The sequence below is a fragment of the Epinephelus lanceolatus genome, chromosome 1 (genome assembly GCF_041903045.1).
Source record: "Epinephelus lanceolatus isolate andai-2023 chromosome 1, ASM4190304v1, whole genome shotgun sequence".
Taxonomy (NCBI): Eukaryota; Metazoa; Chordata; class Actinopteri; order Perciformes; family Serranidae; genus Epinephelus; species Epinephelus lanceolatus.
The window spans coordinates 15,412,189-15,437,618 of record NC_135734.1 but is presented as its reverse complement, the minus strand read 5'-3'; the positions used below and the strand labels follow the sequence as shown (position 1 = coordinate 15,437,618).

Genomic DNA, 25,430 nt, shown 5'->3' with positions numbered 1-25,430 from the left:
CATTCAATGCTGGTGGTTTACTGAAATTCTTTACAAGTAGGATTGACTCAGTTAGAGATTAAAATTAGTGGTCAACACTTCTCTATGCTGTGAGCAATACTTTAATCCATGCAGACAACCCTTTCAAAGTTTGAAATAATTTCCCCCAGAGTCACTTTCCATGTGCTCTGTACCCTCAGTTTTTAAAACTGACATTAAACTGCTTAAGCTGCTTAAAAGACCTAACATGTTCTAAACTAATTTCCAATCTTCCTTAAATGTCAGAATTACTAGAGACAGCTGACGCTGATCAACTTACTGCCAATTTACCCAACAACAACCTTTTTGATAAATTTCAACCTGGCCTTCAGTCCTATAATTCCACTGAAACTGCCTTGGTCAGAGTCGTCACTAGGTGCGTTTACATGGACCCTAATATTCCACCAATGGCTCAAACAAGGGTCAGACAACACGACTGTGCTCTATAGACTGTAATGCAGTTGTTTCAGATTTCTTTCATTTTCAGGCTGGTTTTGTGGATTATGAGTTAAACATTTTGCCTGAGGCATGTCACTCATCACCGGGAGAGGTTGAAAGGAGATAAACATTTCAACCCCATACCAAAACCATAATCAAACCTGGAAAAGTGTACTGTTAGCTAGGTAGCTTGCATATACAGTACAGGCCAAAAGTTTGGACACACCTTCTCATTAAATGCGTTTTCTTTATTTTCATGACTATTTACATTGTAGATTCTCTCTGAAGGCATCAAAACTATGAATGAACACATGTGGAGTTATGTACTTAACAAAAAAAGGTGAAATAACTGAAAACATGTTTTATATTCTAGTTTCTTCAAAATAGCCACCCTTTGCTCTGATTACTGCTTTGCACTCGCTTGGCATTCTCTCCATGAGCTTCAAGAGGTAGTCACCTGAAATGGTTTTCCAACAGTCTTGAAGGAGTTCCCAGAGGTGTTTAGCACTTGTTGGCCCCTTTGCCTTCACTCTGCGGTCCAGCTCACCCCAAACCATCTTGATTGGGTTCAGGTCCGGTGACTGTGGAGGCCAGGTCATCTGCCGCAGCACTCCATCACTCTCCTTCTTGGTCAAATAGCCCTTACACAGCCTGGAGGTGTGTTTGGGGTCATTGTCCTGTTGAAAAATAAATGATCGTCCAACTAAACGCAAACCGGATGGGATGGCATGTCGCTGCAGGATGCTGTGGTAGCCATGCTGGTTCAGTGTGCCTTCAATTTTGAATAAATCCCCAACAGTGTCACCAGCAAAACACCCCCACACCATCACACCTCCTCCTCCATGCTTCACAGTGGGAACCAGGCATGTGGAATCCATCCGTTCACCTTTTCTGCGTCTCACAAAGACACGGCGGTTGGAACCAAAGATCTCAAATTTGGACTCATCAGACCAAAGCACAGATTTCCACTGGTCTAATGTCCATTCCTTGTGTTTCTTGGCCCAAACAAATCTCTTCTGCTTGTTGCCTCTCCTTAGCAGTGGTTTCCTAGCAGCTATTTGACCATGAAGGCCTGATTCGCGCAGTCTCCTCTTAACAGTTGTTCTAGAGATGGGTCTGCTGCTAGAACTCTGTGTGCCATTCATCTGGTCTCTGATCTGAGCTGCTGTTAACTTGCGATTTCTGAGGCTGGTGACTCGGATGAACTTATCCTCAGAAGCAGAGGTGACTCTTGGTCTTCCTTTCCTGGGTCGGTCCTCATGTGTGCCAGTTTCGTTGTAGCGCTTGATGGTTTTTGCGACTCCACTTGGGGACACATTTAAAGTTTTTGCAATTTTCCGGACTGACTGACCTTCATTTCTTAAAGTAATGATGACCACTCGTTTTTCTTTAGTTAGCTGATTGGTTCTTGCCATAATATGAATTTTAACAGTTGTCCAATAGGGCTGTCGGCTGTGTATTAACCTGACTTCTGCACAACACAACTGATGGTCCCAACCCCATTGATAAAGCAAGAAATTCCACTAATTAACCCTGATAAGGCACACCTGTGAAGTGGAAACCATTTCAGGTGACTACCTCTTGAAGCTCATGGAGAGAATGCCAAGAGTGTGCAAAGCAGTAATCAGAGCAAAGGGTGGCTATTTTGAAGAAACTAGAATATAAAACATGTTTTCAGTTATTTCACCTTTTTTTGTTAAGTACATAACTCCACATGTGTTCATTCACAGTTTTGATGCCTTCAGTGAGAATCTACAATGTAAATAGTCATGAAAATAAAGAAAACGCATTGAATGAGAAGGTGTGTCCAAACTTTTGGCCTGTACTGTACATGCTGCGTTTGCTTTTTAATGATTAGCCTATAACACTGAATAAAGACCTACCCTGCTCTACAGGGACCAATGAAGGGCAGCAGGGAAACTTTGCCAATATACAACCAGCTGTGTGTCATTGCAGTGTGTCCAAATGAACAGTGTTTGGCTTTGCCCAGAGCTCACCACCTGTCTGGTGGCAGAGGTCCAGCAGCTAAAGCTAGGATGCTGGCTGCAGCACAGGGGGAGGCCAAGCAACATTGTTAAAATCAAGCAGCAACCTCTTGAGCTAAAAAAAAGCCAATGCAGAAGTACCTACCTACCTGGATTTAAAAGGATGAGAAAGTGGTCCACTGTAGTATAACTGCCATAGCTTTCATACCATTAAAATGTTTTGTTGACTAATTTTCTATAGAATCTAGAATTAGCATTGTCACAGATAACCATAGCTGTAAATGCACAGTGTGAACCAGCATTAGTGCTCATCCAAATTATTGCTCAGTCCACAAACCAATAGGTGATTTCATGGTGGCTATGTCCATTATTTTATAAAGTCAATCAATCATTTCAACCAATTTTATTAATAAAGCCCAGTATCACAAATCACAATTTCCCTCACAGGGCTTTACAGCATACAACATCCCTCTGTCCTTAGGACCCTAAGGGGTGGCAGCGGCAGTAGCGGCAGTAGCTCAGTCCATCGGGACTTGGGTTGGGAACCGGAGGGTCGCCTGTTCGAGTCCCCGTCCGGACCAAAAATATGGAGCGCGGACTGGTGGCTGGAGAGGTGCCAGTTCACCTCCTGGGCACTGCCGAGGTGCCCTTGAGCAAGGCACCGAACCCCCTAACCGCTCGGGGCGCCTGACCAAAGGGCAGCCCCCTCACTCTGACATCTCTCCACTTTGTGCTTGTATAGGTCCTGTTTGTGCATGTGTGTGCCTTTCAGACCTGTGTGTAATTGACAAGCAAGAGTGAAAACATTGAATTTCCCCTCAGGGGGATTAATAAAGTAAATAAACTTAAACTTAAACTCGCAGCGGATAAGGAAAAACTCCCCCAAAAAAACCTTTAACGGGGGTAAAAAAATGGTAGTAACCTCAGGAAGAGCAACTGAGGAGGGATTCCTCTTCCAGGACGGACAGGCGTGCAATAGATGTCGTACAGAACAGATCAACATAATACATTAACAGTAATCCGCATGACACAATGAGACAGAAAGAGAGACAGAGAGACAGAGAGAGATGCAAGACAGACGATAATGTTAATAGCTTACAACAACATTAATGAAATAATATTATAATTATAATTCCGGCTATTGTGGTACAATACGTTGAAAGTATATATTAATATCTGATAGTATACATATGTGACAATAATCATATGTGTATAATAACAGTAGAAGTATGACTAATGATAACAGCAGCAGCAGGAGGCATCTGGCAGGACCACGGCAGCAGCACAACCACACGTCACACTATCCAGCAGGGGCGATTCTAGGATCAGAGGTTTAGGGGTGCTGAGCACCCAGAGAGCCAGGCAAGATAAATTTCACTGTTTTGTACATTTTAACTCAATTTCATTCCCACATTTGTGAAAGAAAAGCACAACACTTTTTGGGAAAGTCTGTGACTAAACCACCAAATCTGACAAAGGTTATGTAAATGCTGAGCCACAGCAAAAGAAGAATGAACTGGAATCATAAAAGAAACATATCGTAACCCTAATGTCTGGGGGAAGACAACTCATTTTGATACAGCAGCTCCTCAACATACACATAAACAGTATGTATGTTTCTGGATTAAACCAGCCCCCTATAGTGAGTACCAAAAATACCAAGAATACTAATAAGAATACTAATAAATAAAGTCCTCTCTCTGCTCCTCTCTCTCTCTCTTTGTACTGTCAACCAATGCATTTTATATCTAATAAGAGATATAAACTGATACATTGACTTACAACATCATTCTAGATAGATAGACCATTTGATCTTACACTCTTACCTGAACCTGGCTCTTTTTTTTTCCGAAAAAACAATCTTATGTCCAATGGCCTATGGCTAAAAACACATTCTGTCTGGAGCACACAGCCCTACAAACCACACCCACAGCTGGTGTTCATAGCATTGGTAATGACGGTCAGTGACTGGACAGATGAATGTTTTTTTCACGTAATAGGCGTGACTCTGTAATGTTTCTTATCTTTGACCTACACTTCTTTTTTAAAGGGGAGACAGAAACAGTATAATAGTCAGAGCTCATGTGAGCTTGACTACAATACGGCAGCTCACAGGAACGAAGATGATACCGTGCATTGGTGTACACAGGAGCCTGGCATGTTTGTGGCGTGCTCTCTGTAAGAATTTTGTTCTTTATTGTCTTTTTATGGGTCATCGGAGAGCTTAGTAAATGTGTTACTATAATACTCTAGGCTTACAACCGCTGCTTTTATAAGAACATCTGAGTGTGACGTATTTTAACATCTCACATAATTCAATTTTCCCTGTAGCTACTGTTGTTACAAATGTAAAATAGTCCCAAAACATTGTCAGGAAATTGAGCAAATATAATTTAGCTGAAAGCTTTGTCAGCAGAAAAGTCTTTATTTAAACTTTTATCAGTATGGACATGATACACACATCATTAGCTCAGTTAGATTTTTCACAATTCAATTGTTCCGTTCATTTCACCAAAACCATGAGCACCATGGAAGACCATTCAGATTTACTGGCCTTGTAAACAAGAGAGAGGGGAAAAAAAAGGTGGTGACTCCTTACCACTGAAGTAGTCATAAAGTCGGAATATTGTGTCCATTCCTATTTTTATTACTTTCGTCCTTAAGGGTCCACTGATCAAAAGAATCAAGAGGGTTTTTCATGAGAATTCATCCAAGTTGTAAATATTGTTTCAGGAGAACAAAGTGTGTCTGTATCCTGGCTGCTGTAATCCTCTGTTGCCATTTGTAACTCTCTCTCTCTCTCTCTCTCTCTCTGAGCACCAGCCAGTAAGGATAAGGATAGACTTTATGATCCCCAGAGTAAAATTTGTCTTGGACAACAATGCAATAGCTGCAATTACAGTTCATCACTCACATGTATCACAATGCAACAAAATTATGGATCTTTATCCCTAACTTTAATCAAGAGAGTGGTCTATCAGTTTGAGAGCATTATTTATTGATTTCACGTTCAAAAACCCTGCCCTTGCACTCAAATAGCCTCTCCTTGCACTAGGATCTACTCTGTTTATATATATATATATATATACATACAGTACAGGCCAAAAGTTTGGACACACCTTCTCATTCAATGCGTTTTCTTTATTTTCATGACTATTTACATTGTAGATTCTCACTGAAGGCATCAAAACTATGAATGAACACATGTGGAGTTATGTACTTAACAAAAAAAGGTGAAATAACTGAAAACATGTTTTATATTCTAGTTTCTTCAAAATAGCCACCCTTTGCTCTGATTACTGCTTTGCACACTCTTGGCATTCTCTCCATGAGCTTCAAGAGGTAGTCACCTGAAATGGTTTCCACTTCACAGGTGTGCCTTATCAGGGTTAATTAGTGGAATTTCTTGCTTTATCAATGGGGTTGGGACCATCATTTGTGTTGTGCAGAAGTCAGGTTAATACACAGCCGACAGCCCTATTGGACAACTGTTAAAATTCATATTATGGCAAGAACCAATCAGCTAACTAAAGAAAAACGAGTGCCCATCATTACTTTAAGAAATGAAGGTCAGTCAGTCCGGAAAATTGCAAAAACTTTAAATGTGTCCTCAAGTGGAGTCGCAAAAACCATCAAGCGCTACAACCAAACTGGCACACGTGAGGACCGACCCAGGAAAGGAAGACCAAGAGTCACCTCTGCTTCTGAGGATAAGTTCATCCGAGTCACCAGCATCAGAAATCGCAAGTTAACAGCAGCTCAGATCAGAGACCAGATGAATGCCACACAGAGTTCTAGCAGCAGACCCATCTCTAGAACAACTGTTAAGAGGAGACTGCGCCAATCAGGCCTTCATGGTCAAATAGCTGCTAGGACACCACTGCTAAGGAGAGGCAACAAGCAGAAGAGATTTGTTTGGGCCAAGAAACACAAGGAATGGACATTAGACCAGTGGAAATCTGTGCTTTGGTCTGATGAGTCCAAATTTGAGATCTTTGGTTCCAACCGCCGTGTCTTTGTGAGACGCAGAAAAGGTGAACGGATGGATTCCACATGCCTGGTTCCCACTGTGAAGCATGGAGGAGGAGGTGTGATGTTGTGGGGGTGTTTTGCTGGTGACACTGTTGGGGATTTATTCAAAATTGAAGGCACACTGAACCAGCATGGCTACCACAGCATCCTGCAGCGACATGCCATCCCATCCAGTTTGCGTTTAGTTGGACGATCATTTATTTTTCAACAGGACAATGACCCCAAACACACCTCCAGGCTGTGTAAGAGCTATTTGACCAAGAAGGAGAGTGATGGAGTGCTGCGGCAGATGACCTGGCCTCCACAGTCACCGGACCTGAACCCAATCGAGATGGTTTGGGGTGAGCTGGACCGCAGAGTGAAGGCAAAGGGGCCAACAAGTGCTAAACACCTCTGGGAACTCCTTCAAGACTGTTGGAAAACCATTTCAGGTGACTACCTCTTGAAGCTCATGGAGAGAATGCCAAGAGTGTGCAAAGCAGTAATCAGAGCAAAGGGTGGCTATTTTGAAGAAACTAGAATATAAAACATGTTTTCAGTTATTTCACCTTTTTTTGTTAAGTACATAACTCCACATGTGTTCATTCATAGTTTTGATGCCTTCAGTGAGAATCTACAATGTAAATAGTCATGAAAATAAAGAAAACGCATTGAATGAGAAGGTGTGTCCAAACTTTTGGCCTGTACTGTATATATATATATATATATGTATATATATGTATATATGTATATATGTATATATATATATATATGTATATATATAATGTAAATAGTCATGAAAATAAAGAAAACGCATTGAATGAGAAGGTGTGTCCAAACTTTTGGCCTGTACTGTATATATATATATATATATGTATATATATGTATATATGTATATATGTATATATATATATATATGTATATATACAGTACAGGCCAAAAGTTTGGACACACCTTCTCATTCAATGCGTTTTCTTTATTTTCATGACTATTTACATTGTAGATTCTCACTGAAGGCATCAAAACTATGAATGAACACATGTGGAGTTATGTACTTAACAAAAAAAGGTGAAATAACTGAAAACATGTTTTATATTCTAGTTTCTTCAAAATAGCCACCCTTTGCTCTGATTACTGCTTTGCACACTCTTGGCATTCTCTCCATGAGCTTCAAGAGGTAGTCACCTGAAATGGTTTCCACTTCACAGGTGTGCCTTATCAGGGTTAATTAGTGGAATTTCTTGCTTTATCAATGGGGTTGGGACCATCAGTTGTGTTGTGCAGAAGTCAGGTTAATACACAGCCGACAGCCCTATTGGACAACTGTTAAAATTCATATTATGGCAAGAACCAATCAGCTAACTAAAGAAAAACGAGTGGCCATCATTACTTTAAGAAATGAAGGTCAGTCAGTCCGGAAAATTGCAAAAACTTTAAATGTGTCCCCAAGTGGAGTCGCAAAAACCATCAAGCGCTACAACCAAACTGGCACACATGAGGACCGACCCAGGAAAGGAAGACCAAGAGTCACCTCTGCTTCTGAGGATAAGTTCATCCGAGTCACCAGCCTCAGAAATGGCAAGTTAACAGCAGCTCAGATCAGAGACCAGATGAATGCCACACAGAGTTCTAGCAGCAGACCCATCTCTAGAACAACTGTTAAGAGGAGACTGCGCCAATCAGGCCTTCATGGTCAAATAGCTGCTAGGAAACCACTGCTAAGGAGAGGCAACAAGCAGAAGAGATTTGTTTGGGCCAAGAAACACAAGGAATGGACATTAGACCAGTGGAAATCTGTGCTTTGGTCTGATGAGTCCAAATTTGAGATCTTTGGTTCCAAGCGCCGTGTCTTTGTGAGACGCAGAAAAGGTGAATGGATGGATTCCACATGCCTGGTTCCCACTGTGAAGCATGGAGGAGGAGGTGTGATGGTGTGGGGGTGTTTTGCTGGTGACACTGTTGGGGATTTATTCAAAATTGAAGGCACACTGAACCAGCATGGCTACCACAGCATCCTGCAGCGACATGCCATCCCATCCGGTTTGCGTTTAGTTGGACGATCATTTATTTTTCAACAGGACAATGACCCCAAACACACCTCCAGGCTGTGTAAGGGCTATTTGACCAAGAAGGAGAGTGATGGAGTGCTGCGGCAGATGACCTGGCCTCCACAGTCACCGGACCTGAACCCAATCGAGATGGTTTGGGGTGAGCTGGACCGCAGAGTGAAGGCAAAGGGGCCAACAAGTGCTAAACACCTCTGGGAACTCCTTCAAGACTGTTGGAAAACCATTTCAGGTGACTACCTCTTGAAGCTCATGGAGAGAATGCCAAGAGTGTGCAAAGCAGTAATCAGAGCAAAGGGTGGCTATTTTGAAGAAACTAGAATATAAAACATGTTTTCAGTTATTTCACCTTTTTTTGTTAAGTACATAACTCCACATGTGTTCATTCATAGTTTTGATGCCTTCAGTGAGAATCTACAATGTAAATAGTCATGAAAATAAAGAAAACGCATTGAATGAGAAGGTGTGTCCAAACTTTTGGCCTGTACTGTATATATATATATATATATATATATATATATTACTTTCGTCATATATATAAATATATATGTATACATATATATATATATATATATATATATATATATATATGAGGGATAATGTATAGTGAGCCGGTGACTGTAGCCTACCCGCCCGGACGGGACACTCTATTACTAAAGTGAGCGCGCCCACAAGGAGGCAGGGATCATTTCATTGGTCAACAGTAAACCTGGCGTTCTATTGGTTGGGGGATTTTGACAGGGTTGTTACAAAAAAATTCCAAGCGCAGGGCAGAAATCTGAGAGCAGAAATTCCGCGAGCGCACAGAAACAGTTTGAGCGTGAGGAGAAAAGCCGAAGCTCGAGCAGGAAATCTGTGCAAGCAACATTGTATCTGAGTGCAACCAACATGGTATCTGAGTGCAAGCACACAGTTTGAGCAGAAACAGAGTAGATCCAAGTGCAAGCAGAGGCTATTTGAGTGTGAGGGCAGGGTTTTTGAATGTGAAATCAATAAATAATGCTCTCAAACTGATAGACCACTCTCTTGAATAAAGATAGGGATAAAGCTCCATACAAAATAATCATACAAAGAGACACAAGACATAAGGCCCGTTTCCACTGAAGAAGTTCCTGGTACTATTTGGGGGGCAGGAACTACTACAGGAACGTCCTCTCGCTCAGCCCTCTCAACCGCTGTGTCTCCACTGAGAGAGCGGAGTAGGAGTAAGGTTCCTGTAAAGTTACCGGGCTCTGGAAGTGACGTAATCGTTGCGCGACCATTTTGACCGGGGCGACGTAGGGACGTAGTTAGCTGTTAACCATTAGCGGTGTCTGTATTAACTCAATAACTCAATAAACGGTCCGTGGAAAAAAATATTTTTCCAGCAGATGTCTTATTTACAACATGATTGAGCTAACTGGAGTAGTTTCATGTCGTATCCGACAACAGGTGGCTTTTAACAGATGACGTCCTGATGTTAGCTTTGCTGCTGCTGTTAGCTGTCCCTGTCAGCTGCAGCCACTGATGCTTTCTAGACATCGTGATTTCCCAAAACTGAATAAATACCACACATAGCAACACAAAACTGCTTTGCTAGCTCAATCATGTTGTAAGATATCCGCTGGAAAAAATATTTTTTTCACGGACCATATATTGAGTTAATGAGTTAATACAAACACCGCTAACGGCTAACAGCTAACAGTTAGCCCATCTAATCTATGATAACCATAGTAATTACAAAACGTCACATCCCGCCTTGAGTATATCCAATCAGCACCAAGTAAACCCCAAGGGGACCGTTCTGAGTACCTACTCCGAGGCAGGGATTTGTTTACCCTCTGTAAAAGTTCCGGAACTTTGTCCTTTGGGGGTGGTTCCTGCGGTGGAGACACACACCAACAGCCCTGGCCCCGTAAAATTACCCCAAAGTTCCTGCGGTGGAAACGGGCCTATAGACACATGAGTCAGCGCCTAACTTCAGTGCATAGGTGTTTCTAGCCCATTTTTACTGTATGTCCCTTTTTAACAAGCTAAAAAAGTGTCAAAACCATACAGTACTTGGTTGCAATGTAATATTTTAACAACAAAAATACAGCAGAACCCTCAAATATGGTTTGATCCACCCCATCCCTGCCACCTTTCCCCAACCCGGGCTCTGGGTTGTGGCACATTTCCTAATTTCTACCACTCAATACCAACACATTATTATCATTACCGGTCCTCATTTTTGCTGCATTTCATCGTAGGTCACTGTTTATGTTGTTAGGTAGGAGTTAGCGAGGTAGGAGTTAGCTGACATTTTTTCTAGCTAGGAAACGTTACAGGTGGTCAGTACCACTGTCCTCTGTTTGAATTGGAATGAGAGAAGCTAGCTGTTGTGTCATGTGCATGTGTTAATATTAAAGCCAAGGTGCTACTGACTAGCTAACTGACTGGATGCCCATTAACATTATAACTCCTATTGTGTGTATTTATTATTATTATTTTGTAGATTTCAAGCACTTTTCTTTTTTGAAGTGTGTTTTTATTTACATATTTTTTATTATATAATACAGACAAGAAGGAAAACGGCAGAGACACACATTGAAAAAGTCAATTACTGTTAAAGTGTTAATGTTACATGTTGTGCATTGCATTTCAAATAAAAGTCCAAAAAATAAGTCCAAGGTCCATTTTTGGTATTTTTGGTACTCACTATAGGTTTAATCCAGAAACATACATACTGTTTATGTGTATGTTGAGGAGCTGCTGTATCAAAATGAGTTATCCTCCCCTAGAAATTAGGGTTACGATATGTTTCTTTTATGATTCCAATCCATTCCTCTTTTGCTGTAGCTCAGCATTTAAATAACCTTTATCAGATTTGATGGTTTAGTCGCAGACTTTCCCAAAAAAGTGTTGTGCTTTTCTTTCACAAATGTGGGAATGAAATTGAGTTAAAATGTACAAAACAGTGAAATTTATCTTGCCTGGCCGGGCAGCTCTCTGGGTGCTCAGCACCCCTAAACCTCTGATCCTAGAATTGCCCCTGCTTCAGTGTAAAATAAATAACATTACAGGACACTCTATGTAACATATATTGCACCGCCCCACTATGAGTGCATAAGTCCTCAAACACAGATAATTGCACTGACTGTGACTGTATTGCACAGAATAAATTAAAAACTTACAATGATAAAAGAAAAGAAATTGAACAGTAACTACTGTTCTAGCAGCTCATTCTCCTAAAAACACAAAACAAAACCATAAAAACAAATAAAAATGATACAATAGCACAGACATGTTTAAAACATGTTATAAGATAACAGAAGTAAAAGATAAAAGTAATAAAAGCAATCGATAATTGCACACCAAAGGAAGACAAAAAGGCAGAGGGCACAAAAAACTTAACATATAGACTCGTGTCCAGATATTTCGGGGTTGAGTTCAGTAAATGGGTCAGTTTGTCACTTGGTGACAAAAGCTGCCTCCATTTGCATCACTTGGCACTATGCATATTTTATGACACAATATTAGAATTCAAATACTCAAATGTCAAGATTCTGACGTAAATCAGTCAACACTACTAAACACCCATATATATATTGGTTTTCAAATGAAAAAGGTGGCCTGTGGGTTTAGTTACTCTTTAATAGAAAATTAACCTCAATCACTAATTTGGCTTCCCACAATTGAAATCATGTGATTGACTGTGACATTAACATTGAAAGCAGTGCTCTGCTCATAGAGTGTGTGCACAAATGCACAGTGGTGATGGTGACCTGTGGGAGGCATTCGCCCATTATAACACAAATTCAGATGGCACTGTCAACTGTGAGTCACACTTCATTGTACAGTATATTATCTGTTGGATTATATGTAATGCTGTTGTAATAATGTAATTACCACAAATGTAATGCTTAAAATTTCTACTCATACAATGACTCTTGACCAATGCTCGTTATAGATGTTTTTTTGTTTTGTTTTGTTTTAAAAAAGATTCAAATAAATGTTTGAAAACACCTTGAACTAGTATGACGTTAAAACTGAATTTATTACAATGGCCCCGCTAGTTTTGTAGTTGTAGTTTTTTTGCAGGTAGATAAGTGTTTACAACTCATTTTAGAAAACTGTAGAGGGAGTAGAACCACCAAAACAGTAATTAAGGAGAATCAATTAAGTTTCAACTTAATCAGAGCTGAAAAAAAATGGTTGATGAAAGTTACAAGTTTGGTGGACAGTTCACCCCAAAATCAAAAATATATATTTTCCCTCTTACATGTAGTGCTATTTATCACTCTGCATTGTTTTGGTGTGAGTTGCACAGTGTTGAAGACATAGGCCATACAGATGCCTGCCTTCTCTTCAATATAATGGAACTAGATGGCACTTGGCTTGTGGTGCTTAAAGTAGTAAAAAAAAAACATTTTTAAAAACTCACCTGCCGTTGCTCTCTCCAGAAATCATGACCCGGTTACTCGAGATAATCCACAGACCTTGTTGTCAACAGTTTCATGTAGGAACTGTCTTTTTCCTACTGAACTACACCTGCCAACTGTATCACCACGCATCTACTACTGTGCATGAACTAGAGGCTTGTGCTTGTGACAGCATGTGATATAAACATTAATGGTGGGGTCCTCAGCTGAGCTAGAAGAGCTAGCAATGGTTTACTGTTACCTCGCCTATCGCCGAGCAGAAGGAAGCATGTACCTGTTATAGATACATACTTCCTCCTTTGTGGTGATACAGTTGGCAGGTGTAGTTCGGTAGAAAAATAGGGGTCCATGTCATTGGTCCGACAGCCCATTGGTTCGACATCCCATTAATCCTGTCCGCGGTGCTGAACGGCTCACGGCGGGCGTATGGTGCGTCGCGACCTGCTTGAGGCAGAGCAGGCTCACGGCTTTTGTGTTGGCCACTTTCTTTTTCATTTTAACCCACACCATGATCTTTTCCTGACCCTAACCAAATGGTTTTTGTGCCTAAACCTAACCAGACCTTAACCACAGGGCGTCATGATGATTTCGGAACGGACTTCGGAACAATGAGTTTAATATGGTCGGATCAATGGGCTGTCGAACCAATGGGCTGTCGAACCAATGGGCAGTTCCCGAAAAATAGTAGCTCCTATGAAACTGCTCACAACAAGGACTTTGGCTTATCTTGAGTAATAGGCTCATAAATAACAGCATTTGTCTTGTAAGTCTCCCAACCCCCCTCCTCCTCCCCCTCCCTTTGGTTCTCTCCCACCCCAGCCACCCTGGATCTTATGGACAGCAGGAGTTTGTTATTGTAATTGTTTGCTTCCAGTGGGAAATATTTTCTGTTTTTCTTGGTGCATACTGACAGCCCCGTGCTCCGTGTTTGCTATGTCTATGAAATCAAGAAGCCATCTTTGTATACTGACAAATGAGGAGCTTTCAGTCTACAAGCTATTAGTTGCTTGGCAGCTGTAAGGCTAGCTATCCAGATATTTCTCTGTCTAACACAGAGTTCCAGGTTGGAGCTGTCATTAAGAAACAGGACTTCTGTCTGGTAAGGAATTGTTTAAGGCAGTATGTTTAATAGTGTCTCTGAAACCTAAGACTGCCCTGGACAAACTGTGTCCTCTGAACAGCACCTACTGTACTGATTTCCTGCAGGCCCTGGCCCATTTCCAGCCATGCTGGACTTGTGGGGAATAGAAGGACTGCAGGAGTACCACTCCGCCCTTTTTGCATCCAGGGGCTATACTAGCTTGTCCCTTGCCTACTTCAATCACAAAGATTTGCCAAGTCCACAAAACCATATCAATGTTGGTGATTCATATTTCAAAGATGAGAGGCTTGACTTTAGTCTATGCTATGTTCTCTCTGCAACATGTGTACGTCTCACTTAAATAAAACTCACATTTACTTTAATGACTATGACATTACCTCAAAATACCCTTTTTTTGTTTTGTTTGTTTGTTTTGTTTTGGACAGTCAGCATTCCACCTCCTTCAAGATCATCCTCAGGTCTGTGCCGACAGAATTGGGATCATCAGTTCCTCCTATGGAGTCTACGTGACTCTTCGAATGGTCACTCAGATTGGTGTCAAAATATGTCAGAAAGGTCACTCTGTCATCTTTTTCTGAATTGACAGTTTGATCCATGCATGGCTCCATGCACATGAAATATCACACCCGTGTCTTCAGAATGAACAGCCATAAAAATACTGTAAATATAGTACTGTATATGTTGAGGAGTGGAAAGTCTGGTAAGTTTATTTTGACTTTAAACAATTAATGTTCTCCCTTCCAGCCATCCTGTTTGATTTGTATCAACGGCCCAGTAGGAATCAGCGTCAAGCCCTCAGACGCAGATGGCAGGATTGATGATGATGATAGGTAAATAGTAATTAAAGATGTAACTTGAAGGATATTATTGTCAAGACATCACTGTGGGATAAGTGCACTAATCCCTTGGATCTGATCAGGTCTAGTACGTGTGGTAGTAGTAGTGTGAAGTCTGTTAATGAAAGTATTAGTTTCAGTTTTGTAGGGTAACAGTTCCTTAAAAATTTCAAGGCTATTCAGCAAAGACTGGGACATGCTCTCTGACCCCATGGAAGCAATATCGTGTGATACATTAGCAATGTCACTGGAGCTGCATTGTTGGAGGTTTACAGCAGATGGCACCAGAAATAATGGCATGGTGTCTGCTCAGGTTCTCTTTGGGTGCACTCAGCCTGAAAGAAGTTTTGGGTGCACTCAACTGGATGGCGGCCAATGTACTAATAGAATGTTTGCATACAGAAATCATTTGTTTATGGTAGTTTATTACAGATCTTTTCAATAATTACAGAATTGTAATTCTCACCCATACCTTTATTTTGCGTACAGGGATAGAATGTCACTGAGCATGTGTTGTACCTCGTTGGTATCACGTGATATGATGCTGTGACTTCTCTTCCTTTTAACCTCAATTAATTTAAATGCTTGTAGCTTCACTGGTATTTTACCCAGACTTCATAAATTTAAGAAGCTGAAAATACGTACCACAGAGATTGTTTTCAAAAATTTTCTCAGAGACTAAAAATAATACAAGGTCTGGTTTCCTCTGTTCACTTGTATTTTTGTAGTCACTCAGAGTTCTTGACATATTATGATCAGGGATATGTGAGTTACAAAGACGCCACCTTGCTTGCAAACCTTCACCCTGAGAGCAAAGTGAAGGTGAGGACGTACCAGTTAATGTGCACATGGATGTTTTGTATCAGTGAAAGAAAATTCACCCCAGAATGACATCGTGTTGTTTTTGCAGTTAGAACATCTCGCCTGTCCATTGATATACATAGTGGGTGAAGATGACCTGTGCAGTTCAAGCATGGAGAACGCAGACACGGTAGATTGTCTTATTTACTGTTTGTGATTTTTCCACTATTAGAAATTATTGATGTTGGAAAGCAATTATAAAGTATTCCTGGAAAATCTTCAGTGCAAACCATGTATGGAGCTTTTTTCCTATCTTTATTCAAGAGAAACCTAACCTAACCATGCAATTTATAGTGTTTTATGTGTTTTTTGTTTGGTCAAACATATGAGAAGTCAAAAACACCTTCATCCCTAAAAATGTTTTTGGTGTGGCCACTGAAAATCTTGGGGTGGCACGCCAAAACCGTCACTGAATTTCAGGGGTTCTATTATGCTGTTTAAAACTATGTCAATATGCAAGTTATGGAACTGCCGACTGATATAATTTGGTTTAATATTTCATAGTTAATAACACTAATTATCTCATGTGTATAAACTAATACTGATACAGTTACATTTTTAGTCCCACAACAATCCTGTTCCCGCAGGAATTGTGTCAAGGTGACCATGGCGCCCCTTTTGTGGTGCCACTGAAGTTGCTGGTTGTTGTTATAGCGCTGCTTTATTGTTCATAAGATCGAGGAGACCCTGAAGGCTGCAGGAAAATCCCAGCCGTTCACCCGTTTGTCGTACCCCGGTGCTGGTCACCTGATAGAGCCACCTTACACGCCACACTCAAGAGCGTCCCTGTGGAGAGTCAAACCAATTAAAAGTGAGCCCTGTCCCAGAGCTTTTTTTTTTTTGTTCATCCAAATTCTATTTAATACGTGTTTTAATTACATTTTTAATGTCAGAGCAGCAAGTGTAATATAAATCATGTAAGTATTATGGCAAGTAACAATAATTGTAACACTGCCCTGTTTTGTTTCTCCAGAAGCATTTTTGCTGTGGGGAGGTCACCCTGCACCCCACGCTGCTGCCCAGGAAGATGCCTGGAAAAAGATCCTGGATTTTATGGAAAGTAATCTAAGACGATGACACTTGTTATTAAAAAATATCTCATTGTAAATGTGTCTATGAAATGCTTCAGAGTTTTAATTGCAGATAACTAAGGACAAAAAAAGGAAAAGTATGTTCAGATGAAAACAACCTCCTGGAACTAATTAATAAAAACCTTGCTTAAAACACTTGACTCTTACAACCAGAAAACACCTAGATGTAATCAGTGCCATGATTTTCAGAGGGCACTCATGCGTTCAGACAGATTTAAAAAAAAGCTTAAGTGTAGATGGGGGGTGTGAAAAATCAGGAGACTTTTCACTTTGCCTGAGTGTTTTAAGGAGTATAAATGTGTATTCTCAGCTGCCATGACAACATGTTTTTCCGTACTGATTGACATCAATAAAAGTAATCTGTGGTTTCTCTTTGATGCTGTTGTTAATCAGATACAGAATACCCTTTCCAATAGCTCTTCATTTTCTGAATTTCTTTACAAGTAGGATTGACTCAGTTAGGGATAAAATTACTGGTCAACACTCACACTTTAATCTATGCAGACACTGAGACTCAGACCATTCGCACCCTTTCACAGTTTGAAATAATTTCCCCCAGTCACTTTCCATGGGCTCTGTGCCCTCAACTGCCATCATTAAACCACTGCTTAATAGACCTAACATTGATCCACAAATTCTAAACAATAGTAGACCAATTTCCAAATTTGCTTTCATGTCAGAATTACTGGAGACGACTGACGCTGATCAACTTACTGCTTACTTACCCAACAACAACCTTTTTGATACATATCAACCTGGCTTTCAGTCCCATCATTCCACTGAAACTGCCTTGGTCAGAGTAGTCACTAGGTGTGTTTACGTGGACCCTAATATTCCACCAAAAGCTCAAACAAGAGTTCAACAACACAGCTGTGCTCTATAAACTGTAATGCAATCGTTTCAGATTTCTTTAATTTTAGGCTGGTTTTGTGGATTACGAGTTAAACGTTGCTTTTTAATGATTATTACGAGGGACCAATGGAAGGAAGTAGGGAAACCTTGCCAAACTTTGCCACCTCGGATGGCCATCTCAAAGCATTAGTTGTTTAACCAAGCATGTTAGTGATTAGCTTGCCTTGTTCTGTAAAAAATTAACGACCTAGCAATGAATCTCTGTCCGTCTGTCTGCCTGTCTGTGTGTCCTTTGCATATCTCGAGAACCATTAATCTGGGGATTCAAGGACGTGACCTGTGGTACGCCTTTGATAACACTCATAAAGCTGGACTGATAGCCATCAGCAACAACAGCTTCTGTACTACCGCTAAGATCATTTGAAAACCAGTTACAAGATTTTTTCAAATACAATAGATTCTAGTTGTTTCAAAAGAATTTGATTGTCCACGGTAATGAAAGCCTTAGATAAATCAAAAAAAGGCCAGCACAATCCTGTTTGTTGTCTAATGCACTAGCAATATCTTTCAAGACTTTCGATGTAGCCATCACAGAACCATGCCCCGGTCTAAAACCTGATTGATAAGATTTTGAAATGGAGTGTTGTGATAAAATGTTCTCACCTGATCATTTATTTGTTTCTCTAATACTTCAAGATTTGTAAAATGCTTTAAGGAAAACATCTGAGTCTGCTCAGCAGTGCACTGTGCTCAAAAACAGTTTTCAAACACATAACCTATTGAAATAAGGTGTTAATTGAATGCATCACATATACTCTTCCCAGCTAAGATAGTAGTAGAACCTTGAAAAGTTTCACAAGGTAAGGATGAATTAGAGTTATGAGATAATGATTCAACCGTTTTCCAAACTTTTGCTGGATTTCTTTAACTTACACATAATACTTAGACCTAAACTGATGACTTAGCATTTCTAATAACAGTGGGGCACTTTTACGCTGGGGACGTTAAGTTTGCCAGTTGACGGATAATTTAGTAAAATGCGTTTTGTGCCAGGCAGCTTCCCTTTCATTTAAAATATTTGCATTTTCAGGAGAAAACTAAGGATCGTTCCTGTTTTTGACTCTCTCTCTCTCTCTCACACACACACACACACACACACACACACTATGAAGTCCTATCCATATCAAAATAAGCAGACACACGCGCAGCAACGTGTGTGTGCATGTGTGAGACATAGTAAATTTTGGTACGCGCACGTGCGTTGTTACGTGCGGATTGTATTTCACACGTAAAGTATGTAACAAGAAGATGCGTACTGTACTTACAGCGTGTGCACGTCCGTCTGTCACTGTTGGAGAAATGTTAAGTGTCCACACACACGCGCGTTCACATTTTTTGATACTACGCAACCGGAAGTTTATCTGCATCACGCGCACCAGTCCCATAGATATATATATAGGCCTACGTAGATGCCGCATTCAACGGTGCTCCTCATTGGAGCGATACGTCAACGCGGCCGCCATCTTGCCCAGGTGGAGCCGCGCTGCCTAATGCATGTATGTCTATTGAGGCAGGAGACTATTTATGATTAAAATCATCATTACTCGCTGAATTCTCAACCGATTTTCATGCGGTTTGGTTTGTTACAATTGTCAGACATGTAGTTATGATACAGGATACTTGGTTAAATAAATAATGCAGTTGTTCATACCAAAATATTTGATCTTATGTACATAAAGTAACAGTAATAGTTCTACAACACATTTAAACTAAACTTTCCCCATGTAATAAATATTCTTTTTCCTTACTAGATGTACAATGCCCACCATGATGTCATTTAATTATTAATTTTGACTATAAATGTTTATTCACATTTCACACAATGTGCAAAAAATAGTGTATCAGCAGGGTTGTGCCGAGCTGCAGTGTAGATTCTGATTAACAAATGTTGGTTTTGTACAAGTGAAAATAAATGACTTAGAGCTGCATGTTTACACAAAATTTTGCTTTAATCTCTTAGCCTATGTATAACACCACAGTGCTCATGGGAGCCTGGACACAGAACTGTTTACATTATTAGGTCATATTTACAAAAAATACAGTGTACAGTAGCTAGTATTATTTTTAGGAGTCTGCCCAGTCCTGTCGAAGTCCTCAGGTCTGAAGTGACAGCTGCGGATGACTGAGGAGTCACTCGGGACAAAGTCCTTTCTCCTCACTGCTGTATCATAATTTTATAAGTAATATTATATAAATGTTAACCTTTTTTCTTTAAGTTGTGTGACATAGCGTTAGCTTAATTTGGCATTAGGACCAGATCAGGACAGTTACTTTACTTGATTAGCTTAAAAGAAGGATCACTTTTTGAGATATATATCTCATTAAACATGTTCGTAACAGTAAAATATTGTAAAACAACTTCTTACCTGTGGAATGTTATTCCCTTCTGCTTGGTTTTAACACTTCTTTCGTTCGTACACCCAAATGCCGAGTCTGACACGGGTCTGAACCGGTCAGAGCACCTAGGCAAGATGGCGGCGGTATTGACGCATCCCACAAGCCAGGGTGCGGCATCTATGTATATAGCCTATATCTATGCACCAGTCCGCGTGCATGAACGCCTCGCGTAGTTTCCTTTTCCATTTCATTCTATTTCTGTGTTCCATTTTCATCCAGTAGATGGTGCCATCGAGCCAATAATACACTCTATATAGACATATATAATTATAGTTGTTTTTTTTTAAGTATTATTATTAGATGTAATTGGAAAAACACGGACACAAAGTTAGTAGCCTAGATACAGTTTTTTAGTATTGTGGAATAAAGTATTTGCATGAAATTTTTATTGTACTGTTATTACAGAGAGCAGAGTTAGCTCACTGGGTAAGGTGTTAGGCTTACAGTCTAAACATTATAGGCTTAAATCCCACTGTTATCATGTTTGTGTGTGTGTGTGTGTGTGTGTGTGTGTGTGTGTGTGTGTCTGTATTAAAAAAATTATTAGATCAAACTGCAAAAGAAGAACAGAAAGTCTGAAGCCCAATTTTGTATTTTCTTCAATATCAGCCAATTTTGGAAGAAAATATTTGACAAAAAAATTATGGTAAAGCTCACTAGGCAAGGCAAGTTTATTTGTATAGCACATTTCAACAACAAGGCAATTCAAAGTGCTTTACATAAAATATACACCAGGTAAAAGCAATAGGCAGCATAAAAAGACAATCACATCAATGTAACTACAATTAAGTTAGAATTAAAACCTAGATAGGAGACAGAAATAAAACCTAAACAGAAGACAGATGAAACAGAATAAAAGTTAGTGCACTGTGAGAAGAAGAAGGCTCATATTTGATTTAATCAAAGGCAGCAGCAAACAGAAAAGTCTTCAGCCCTCATTTAAAAGAACTCAGAGTTGCAGCAGACCTGCAGTTTTCTGGGAGTTTGTTCCAGATATGTGGAGCATGAAAAAATGAAAAAGAAAACTACGTGAGGCGTTCATGCACGCGGACTGGTGTGCGCGATGCAGATAAACTTCCGGTTGCATAGAATCAGTAAGTGCGAACGCGCGTGTGTGTGGACACTTAACAACATTCTCCAACGGTGACAGACGGACGCGCACACGCTGTAAGTACAGTACGCATCTTCTTGTTATGGTGATGTAGTTTGCGCACGTTATAGTACGCGTACGTGTGCGCGCGTGACAAAAATGTTCTATTATCTTCATTTGTGCGTTTATGCATGCGTTTGCAAAAAACGCATAAATGTTACGCGTAGTCACTCCGCGTCGTGTGATACGCGGCGTGCAGCACGTGCACGCGTGACCGTTATAAGTCAATGGGGAAACTACGGCCCAATTCCAATCCGGCCCCTAAAGACTCAAGCCCTGAACCCTCACTGACTTAACTGACGTCAGCTGTAAGTGATTGAGTGTGAGAGTCTGAAAGGGCTCCGGATGCTACAAATAGGAATGGGACAGCACTTATCCCCCTCTCTACAAAATGTTGTTAACATTGGCGGCTCTGGGCGTGATCATTTATCGGTTATTGTCATCATATATTCCACACACAAAGAATATATATCTATATATATCGATAGATAGATAGATAGATAGATCTATCTATCTATCTATCTATATAGCCTATATATATATATATATATATATATATATATATATATATATATATATATGTGTGTGTTCTTTGTGTGTGGAATATAACCACTGGTATTCCTCTGACTTCATGTGTGTTTATGTACCATCTTAAATCCTTGTTAATGTAATGTTTCATTGTTTATCTATCTGTGTTTTCGCTCTCCTTCCATAACGTTAATGTTTGCATATCTGCCGACCGTGTTACTTCCGGTGTTTCGAGGGCAACCCCTGTATTTGAGGTCACAACGCTATGAACTGTGGGTAATTTCCTTACCGTAAGTCCGCATCGATGCTGACCTACGGTAAGGGGGCATAAAGGGCTCACTCACTAACTCACTGACTTGACGATTTGACAGAGGGACAGCCCTCACACACTCACGCACTTCACATGAACGCGCCTCTAAGTCAGTGAGTCTGTAAGGGATCGGATTGGAATTGGGCCCAAATGACACGTCAGGCATTGCTTTGCTGCACAGGCGTCAAAGCACACGTGTGTGACACATCCAGGCGATAGCTGCGCACGTATATTGAAACGTATGGTACTCCACACACACACACACACACACACACACACACACACACACACACACACAACTGCCCTATCAATTAAAGGCCAAATAAAAACTTAAAAAATAAAAAAAAAGAAATTCCTTCTGACAGTGATACAAGGTTTGAATCTTTGTAGTTTTATGTTAAGGATACATGCTGTTGGGCAGTGGTCACCAGGCACGGTGCCAGGATTTCAGTTTTGGATGGGCCAGACCAATTGTGGGTGGGCCTTAAATTACAAATGTTAGTAGATCACTGTTTAACTTAATAATAATAACTGACTGATATACTATATTACCTGTGCTTGCTTTATACAAATTTTAATTACTTGATGCTTCTTAAGTATTTAATTGAATTTTATAACATTTCAGTGCATAGGACGGACCTACCCGTGATCGCTCTCCTTGGTTCTGACCAAAGAAGAGCTCTAGGCAGCACTGGGTGGGAGCTTGGAGGTGCTTCAGCACCCCCAAAGAAGCCCATAATACTCCTGTAGCACCCCCAAGAAATGCTCAAACAAAATTTCATTTTTTCACTGTCACTGAATAAAATTGTTTTAGTTCAATTGTGTGACATTATCTGGTGGTCATATTATTAATAGGCTATCTATGAATAGGCTAATGCATCAATTAGCGAAGTACCGTAAATAATGTATTATCGGGTGCCCAATAATACATTATTTACGGTACTTCGCCCGAGCGCAGCACCTCTTGCCTCCAGCGTTTGAAGACATACCTGAGTAACAGCAGTGGCGATAAGCACAAGAGTAACCTGGCATTCTTGACCATAAACACCAGGAGGACCAAAGCTCTGGAAGCAGATAAAATCATTGATGCCTTTAACAGCAATCACAATAACAGACACATCGTTCTTCAGTAAAGACATCTAGTGGTGAGTAATAATATGTTAGCCTGACATAGTTCTGGGATTATTTTTTATTATACTCTGGCATAGTCGATAGTGTTGTTGTTTGCATCAGTGTGGGCCGTTTCAGGGCCAAGGACAGTGTCCGTGATCAGCCACTCTGTGTGGCTGATCACGGACACTGCCACTGTGTTCTAAGGTAAGCTTGGATTCTTGAGTTGAACATATTGGATATTTGAGATTTGTCAAAGGAGATTGGGAAATTTAGTTTGAAAATTAATAAAGTAACAGAGGATATGGCATGTCAGCCTTTAAAACACAAAAGTTTACAGCAGAGGGGCAGAAACTGAAGATCTACCCAGTTGCAGGTAGTTTCCTGACATCCTCTCCAACCTCACCCACCAGCTCTAAGACCAGGAAGCCAAACCAGCCTTAGATGCAGAAGGCAGGGAGGGGAGGTCATAAAACTTACAATATTCGCAACAGTTTAACTGGCTGGGGATACAGTCCAAATGACTTACCTATTTTGCCCCCAGAAAGACATGGTTCCTTACACACCTTATGACAACTTGAGGTGATGATCTCATATGTGCAAAACTGTATTTGGTATTTTTTCTTTTTATTCTTAAAGCACTTACAACAGTCAAAGCGTTGATGATGAAAATCTGAAAAGAATCTCACATCATTCTGCTGGTTTCAGGTGTATTGTCAAATATTTTGGTGACATTTGGTTGAAAATTAGATAAAATAGAAAATGTTGTGCATACAGTACAAATTACAGCAAGATATTAAATATCACTGCGGGCTCACCATCATACTGATCTGAACACCATTTCAAATGTAATATCTAGTATCCAAAGAATGTTTGTGTCAATTTTGGTTGCACTTGAAGCCTTTTGGAGATATAGATGTTAACTGATTTAGCATAGTCTTAAAAATACGGACTTCAGTGACGGACTTCTGGTTGCAGCTTGGCAAACTTTTGTCATAATTCCAGTATCCCTGTCGCTGATTATGAGATACAAGCTTTTTGCATTTGTGGCACCCTCCAGTCACAGAATATCCCAAGATCGATTACAAAAGCTCGGACAAAGCATCCACACATGTGAACTAAGTTTGGTTACATTTGCTTAAGCCATTTTTGATTCATGAGTATCTATGTAAAATTGAACATAAAGACAAATGTTTGAAAATGCGAAACTTCACAATGGATTGACCTATCGAAATTCCTTTGATGTTTTTTAATCAGCAATGTCTATAGAGGATTCTGCCGAAGTTTCAGGAAGATTTAGCCGACAGTCTGGGACAAGTATGATTTACAGAAAATTGGGGCAAAGATGCAAATAAATTGAGAAATCAATATGGTGAAGGAATGTTTTAGCATTAGTCAAGCCATTCTTGAGATAATGGCAAAAATGTTAACCTGATTGTTACAGCACCAACTTAAGGTTAATGAATGTCGTTTTTTTGTGCCTACATAGTGGGTGGAATTTGCAACCCAATTTTGGTGACTTATTGTCATATGGTTTTTGCTGCACAAACGCTTTTAGCAGAGAAAAATAATCAGAAGAAAAAACAATAGGACTCCAGCAGCAGTCACTGCTTGGACCCCTAATTATGTACTGTTAAAAGCTGCTATGACTAGATGTTTTGAGTGATGTTGCAATGATGATTGGCGCAGGGATAGCCAACATATAATGAAACAGCAAGGGTAGTTGGTAATGCTCTACGGTAGCAAGCAACCAGTGCTTACTTCACAGCTGATAATTCTACCAGTGACATGCTGGCAAGAGATCAGTTCATAACACACTTTGCGATGGGTTATTTTTTCGGTCAGTCTGTTGAGTCCAATGCCTAGCACCCCAGAATCTGCCATTGATCTGGTGTCAGAAATGGAACAGAAATTTAGAACATGCTCATGTGATGTCCCCCTCCCTTTGGTTTCAGACATCACATGCACATGTGATGTTTGAAACTAAAGGGAGGGGGATATTGGGGCATAAATATAAAAGTGATGAACAAATGAAAGTGCTGTAGGGGGTTGTGGAAAGTCAAGGCAGGAAGTTAAAGGTCTCCAAACCATTATTAACAATATACAATCAACCACAAAGGAGCAAAGGCCCACTTAGCTCTCTGTGAACCCAGTCAGGACCTCCAGGGTAGGGCAGTATCTTATGGGGCCTCAGATTCTTGGAAAATGGCAACCC

General features: G+C 40.3%; 1 protein-coding gene across 2 annotated transcripts; it reads left to right on the top strand.

The window, feature by feature from the left end:
• The first annotated feature begins 14,778 nt into the window (after positions 1 to 14,778).
• Positions 14,779 to 17,696, top strand: LOC144462451 (peroxisomal succinyl-coenzyme A thioesterase-like). Of its 2 annotated transcripts, none has more exons than XM_078166095.1 (4): positions 14,779 to 14,850; positions 15,767 to 15,847; positions 16,393 to 16,528; positions 16,691 to 17,696. In XM_078166095.1, exons 2-4 carry the CDS (start codon positions 15,830 to 15,832, stop codon positions 16,792 to 16,794), a joined length of 258 nt encoding a protein of 85 aa, XP_078022221.1. In that variant the 5' UTR covers positions 14,779 to 14,850; positions 15,767 to 15,829; the 3' UTR covers positions 16,795 to 17,696. The 2 variants fall into 2 exon arrangements, with proteins under 2 accessions (XP_078022221.1, XP_078022218.1); XM_078166092.1 differs by lacking the exon at positions 14,779 to 14,850 and adding an exon at positions 14,905 to 15,678 and having other exon boundaries at positions 16,691 to 17,694.
• Positions 17,697 to 25,430: the final 7,734 nt, after the last annotated feature.

Coding starts and splice junctions, on each gene's coding strand:
- LOC144462451 (XM_078166095.1), top strand. Junction 16,529..16,690: donor GAGAGTCAAACCAATTAAAA/GTGAGCCCTGTC, acceptor TTGTTTCTCCAG/AAGCATTTTTGCTGTGGGGA.